The 5,832-nt window shown below is 36.5% G+C and overlaps 1 protein-coding gene across 2 annotated transcripts; it reads right to left on the reverse strand.

The window, feature by feature from the left end:
• Window positions 1-201: 201 nt before the first annotated feature.
• LOC130989532 (uncharacterized) lies at window positions 202-3,489 on the reverse strand. 2 transcript variants are annotated; one of them, XM_057913506.1, is made up of 6 exons: window positions 3,344-3,489; window positions 2,219-2,376; window positions 1,427-1,547; window positions 1,201-1,304; window positions 559-690; window positions 202-455 (listed from the first exon to the last, which is right to left on the reverse strand). In XM_057913506.1, the coding sequence occupies exons 2-6, from the start codon at window positions 2,219-2,221 to the stop codon at window positions 429-431; spliced, it is 387 nt and encodes a 128-aa protein (XP_057769489.1). In that variant the 5' UTR covers window positions 2,222-2,376; window positions 3,344-3,489; the 3' UTR covers window positions 202-428. The 2 variants fall into 2 exon arrangements, with proteins under 2 accessions (XP_057769489.1, XP_057769488.1); XM_057913505.1 differs by having other exon boundaries at window positions 202-690; window positions 3,344-3,488.
• Between the last annotated feature and the right edge of the window lie 2,343 nt (window positions 3,490-5,832).

The following is a 5,832-nucleotide window of genomic DNA, read 5'->3' on the forward strand; positions in this document are numbered from 1 at the left end:
AAAAGACAGCCCACCTTCATTTTACACATCTTATTTGAATTGACACAGAGTAACAAACAACATAATCTAAATTATCTTATTCCAACGACCACATGTCCCATAAAAACAACTGGTTTTTGTTTCATTTTCATTTTTCAATTATGAGAGAGAGAGAGAGAGAGAGAGAGAGAGAGAGAGAGAAAGCACCACAGCTGACAAGGATAGCAAAAATCCACAAGGCAGAAATTTCACTCAATATCAAAAGGGAATCCTCATAACAAGTAACTAAAAACAAGTTCTCATGTGACAATGGTACATAAACTAGTATGAATAAGGTACAGACAGGTCCAAGAGATAAGCAAAACGACGGCGAGACAATCCCAAACTCACTCAGTCAAAGCCTCAGAGTTGCTCCAGAGGCCCATCATGCTGGATAAGGCTTTACACAATCAGATCAGGAGCTTCTCAATGGCGTCCTGTGTTACCAAGAAATCATCCAAGAATTACCATCTTGTCAAATAACTAGAAAAAATTCAAGAGTCCAGGTTGTTTTTTTGTATAAAAGTAGTCATATATTACCTTCAGTTGCTGTATTTGAGATTTCAACTGGCTTCCCTCATTGCTCGTCACGGAACAGGCAATCACTGGTCTGGTAACTCCACACGCCCGACCAAGAGCTTGCTTGGATGGAACAAACACGTACGGCACATTCTGCAATCATTCAGTTCATTTAGTCATTCACCAGAAACTACTATAAGCAACTACATCAAGAAAGTGCATTCAATACTAGTTATGCACATAACAGCATTCTTATTACAAGTTAAGTTATGATTAGGCACTTAATTCAAACTGTTTGCACATAATCTGGAGGTCTTCAAACAAGATAACTTGATATGCTACAAACTATGGTTCAATTCTTTTGAAGCTGTGATTGAAGCAACATTGTCCAACTTGGGCAAACAAATATACTTCTAAATTCAGATAATTCAAACTCAAAGACTATAACCAGCATACCACATAAACTAGGCAAAGAATAAATCGACCACTAAATCAAATGGCAAAGATAAAAATATCTTACAAAACAAGAAAAGAAAACCAAAACAATTCTTTAAAACTATGCGTGTATCAAAGGCGCAACACTCCAGCAATTTCGGTGCATCTTCCCACACCATAATGTTACAATTATATTTAAATACGGCAACACAACACAGCAAAAGTTACCTTGTCTTCAGCAAGAAGTGGAAGATGAAGAAGAATCTCAAGGGGCTCAGTATCAGCAGCCATCACAACGAATTCAGAAATCCCTCTGTTCAGAGTCTTAGTTGCTGCAAATAAATCGATCACAACATTTCCAACACAACTCAGCATTCGCACAACACCAAATCCCACACACAAAAAACAAACAACCAAAAACCTAAGAAACAAACACATAAAACAAAAACCTCACCTTCATTAGCACCCTTTTTGAGCTGCTTGTAATTTGCTGCTTGCTGAACCAAATCGAGAATGGTCATGGTGAGCTGGCTATCCGCCAACGGGTATGCTTTCGGGTTCACAGCTTCTGCAGTCTACAATCACACACACACACACACAGCGAGTTCAGCAAACATAATCCGGTAGAAAAGAAAAAAAATCCAGATAAAATTGAAAACATAGTTACATTTTACCCACTGCCAGTAAACTCTAGATTAAGGCTTCAAATAACATGGAAATACCTCAAACCTCAGAATGCTAACAAAAATGTCGTGCTAGTTTTTAATTCACTAAAATACAATACAATTTACAAGTGAGACATTTTAATCATTGCAAAGCCAAAAATCTTAACAAGCGGCAGCTGTTATAAAGAAAATAAAAACTCCAAATACAATGTCCCAGACGAACCGGCCCTAAAACAAGTAAATGCCTAAATTAATTGTGTAAATGATACCGGTTTCCAACACCATCAATGAGTCAACCAGCATAGTTCCAATCCAGAACAAGAGCTACTCAAATCAAATCTTAAAAAATTGCAAGCAACTTCATTGTAAGCAAAACTGCATGTCAACAACTAAACAATAGACTCCTACGAAATCTTCACCTAAAATAAACAAACTCCTCGATAACAATGAGTGTGTTCCATAGTCGAAAAAGTTAAGAAATGGTTTGAAAAGCTTAGGCCACACCGATAAAGATAACCATCCACATGAAAAACAATTAAACGGAAATACAGCTGATTAATTGAGCTCATCGCAAATCTTACCATTTTCACGAAATTCAGGTGCGCTCCGCAGGAGGAGTCCGACGGGGTGGGGTAGACAAGAGGGGAGGGGAGGCAAGAATTACACAGACGCAGAAAAAGAATGCTAAAATAGGGCAAAACCCTAAAGCTAAAATGGGCTCTGCAAAATGGGCTGCGATCTAATTTTAATGGGTAATTTTAAACACAGCCTCCAATTTTCTCATTATGGCCCCTTATTTAAAAATAATAATGAAATTAATTATGATTGTACTATTATACCCTTACAGCTTTTATTTTAAATCTATAATAAATTATAAGTTATAAAAATTGATTTGAAAGTACATCACGTATAATTTTTTCACATAAATCATATAGCCCCATCCTGATCAAATACAGAATTCACAAATAAATCATATAGCCACATCCTGATCTAATATTAAAGATACTAAATAACCCTAATAACTCCATCAGTATAGCCCCCAATTCAAATTTCAATTAAATACGCAGAGAACAGAACGCGAGAAAGAAGAAAAACATCAACATAAGAAAGAAACGAGAGGTATTTTACTCTCCACGCAGTCTTTGCATATGTTTCTTACTCCGATAAAGGATAATAGGACGCATCCCACAGTAATCACAACCGACCCCATGATGAAAGTTGGCCCTGTGGCCGAAGGGCCCAAATGAAGCTTTTGCCAATTTACTCCTGTTTATCAGCAGAGCTTCCAGAAGGACTATGACTATGGCAATTGGCTAAATATTCTTTCCTTGCTGAATATTCTTTAGGAAAATACACGCTCGGGATCCCTCTTGGATGTGCACTTTGGCACACTGGACATCTATAGATACTATCGTCTGGTTGAATACAGGACTCGCAATAAAAGTATTTGTCTTCTTCGCCATTATTCACGTTCTTAAATTTTTAGTTAAGGCTATAATTATAAATTTTAGAAATATTTGAGTTGGGGTTATAAAATGTTTGAAGTTATGCGTAGTATTCTTTGAAAATTAATTTTTATAACTTATAATCTATTACCAATTTAAAATAAAAGCTATAAGGGTATAATAGTACAATCGTAATTAATTTTATTATTTTTTTAAATAAGGGGTTATAATGAGAAAATTGGGGGCTGTGTTTAAAATTACCCAATTTTAATTGCTCTATCTGAGCTTTTATATTATTTGGGCTTCTTATATCATTGCAATAGTTTTTCAATTTGGGCTGTTGATATTTATGGTCTCTTACACAATAATAATATGAGTGATTCTATTCATAGCCCCCATTTTACTCCTTATAGTCCCCTTTTAAAATATTAATAATAATTAATTAAAAATTTACTATTTTACCCTATGTTGTATAGCCCCCAAATAATATTAAATTTTAAACTAATTCATCACTTCAATTTTTTTTACTACTATTTTCTATCTTAATATTGATAGCCTCATTTGCGTTCATACTTCATAGCCTCATTTGCCATTTGCATTCATAACCCCCATTTGTCATTTGCTTTCATAGCCCCTTCGCCGACAACAATGGCGCCGGCGACCAGCCCTTTCCTTTCAAACGACCCTGCAGCATCAAACTCGTTCTCTCTCTCTCTCTCACTCTCACGTATGTGTTTGGCCGTGTGAGATAAAGAGCGGGGTTTTCTTTATTTGGATCCATTTGTGTATTTCCTTAAGGATTAACACTGATGCGCGCCACAATCATAATTAGCGAAGATAGAGAGAGAATTATGATATATTAATGTTGCAAACGGTATGTGCGGGATTTTCTGTATCTATTTGGTTTCAATTGGATGGGTTTCTTGGATAGTTTGTATTGCAGCATTGATATAAATTAAGCATAGGTTTGTCGATTTTGGGTTTTGTGTTTGAAGGTTACGTGAGTTTAATTTCTTTTTGGTGTTGTATTGTTGTGTTGTTGGTGAGATAAATTTAGAGATGAGGAATGTAAAGGACAAGGATGTGGATTGGGAGTTGGGAGAATTAGAAGAGAAGGTGCAAGTGTAAATGCAGAATCAGGTTATAGAGCAGTTGCTCCTCTGTCTGAATTAGTGTGGTCGCCGCACACTGGTTTGACTCTCAAATCTGCGAATTCAGGGGCCGATATTAGGAAGCAAAATCTGGTCGTTGCTTCACAACCGAAGCTAAGATAATGGGTGGTCAGAGCAGCAGTCGGCGGCGACATCGCTGGTCGGCGGCACCATTGCTGTCGCAAAGGGGCTATGAAAGCAAATGGCAAATGGGGTCTATGAAGTATGAACGCAAATGGGGGCTCTATCAATATTAAGATAGAAAATAGTAGTAAAAAGAAATTGAAATGATGAATTAAATTAATATTTAATAAAATTTGGGGGCTATACAAGGATAAAATAGTAAATTTCTAATTAATTATTATTAATATTTTAAAAGAGGGCTATAAGGAGTAAAATGGAGGTTATGAATAGAATCACCCTAATAATATTTGAATATTTTTCTGAAAAAATTCTAGAGATTTCAATAAATTTGCCAATTTCTTCCGTATATAAAAAAATATCGGTCCAAATTGCATTGTATTTGTCTCCTTCTCCCAAGTAAAAATGTAACACCCCGTATTTTGAGAAGCTATTTTATGCCCTAGCTCGTATTTAATTTGAGTTATTAAATAATAGCTAGAGGAATAATGCACATGGGCGAATAAATAAGATAAGATTTTTGGGAGTTAATAGGCGGCAAGATTATTTTTCTCGGGCCTTATAAATCCTATTATAGAGAAGCCTATCTTCGCCCTATATTTTAATTGAGATATCTATGTGATATTAATATTTTACGTGGTAGAATATTCACATATGATTTTTGATGCATTGTTATTATGATATTAGATATATCATAATTGAGATAAGTTTTTCCCACACGGAAATAAATATATTTCCGTGGGATATATTCCTACACACTAAATTAGTGATGTAAAGTAGTCAAGCATATGTGTATGCATTTTTCTATATCTCTATCTCTCTCACTCTCGACTCTCTCTCAATCTCTCTCAATCTCTCTCACTCTCGACTCTCTCTCAATCTCTCTCAATCTCTCTCTATCTCTCTCACTCTCGACTCTCTCTCAATCTCTCTCTTTCTCCCTCAATCTCTCTCACTCTCGGTCTCTCTCTCCCCTCACGCACCCCCTTCTCTCTCTCTCCCTCATTACTTCATTCTCCCCCATAAATGTTGCACACATGCAACATTAAACCCTAACCTAAAAGGCTAACCTAGTTAGCAAACACAATCCCAAACTTTAAGCTCTCACACCTCTCTCTCATATCTCTCTCTTTCTCGGCTCTCACTCCTCTCTCCTCCCTCCTCCTCTCTTCTCCTTCTCTATTCACTTCATAGGATGACATACTCCACCATTACTCCATCTTTGACTACAAGATAGTGTATTAAAAGAAGATCACACAAGCACATGCAAGTCTTCTCCCCCCACCTTTACTCGATCTCTCTCTCTCGGCCCTCCCTCTTCTCTCTTCTCTTCTTCTCTCTTCTCACTCCCTATTCCCCTCACTTCATGACATCCTCACCATCACTTCTTCATTTACTAACAAGATATGCATTAATAGCAAGATCACACCATCACTTCTCATAAAGGCAAGCAAGCTC

This window comes from Salvia miltiorrhiza, chromosome 6 (genome assembly GCF_028751815.1).
Source record: "Salvia miltiorrhiza cultivar Shanhuang (shh) chromosome 6, IMPLAD_Smil_shh, whole genome shotgun sequence".
Taxonomy (NCBI): domain Eukaryota; kingdom Viridiplantae; phylum Streptophyta; class Magnoliopsida; order Lamiales; family Lamiaceae; genus Salvia; species Salvia miltiorrhiza.

Bases quoted from the DNA above. Each gene is read 5' to 3' on its own strand.
- LOC130989532 (XM_057913505.1), bottom strand. The intron at 1,305-1,426 runs GTGAGGTTTTTG...ATTTATTTGCAG, and splicing joins CAAAAAGGGTGCTAATGAAG to CAACTAAGACTCTGAACAGA. The intron at 691-1,200 runs GTAACTTTTGCT...GAATGATTGCAG, and splicing joins CACTTCTTGCTGAAGACAAG to AATGTGCCGTACGTGTTTGT.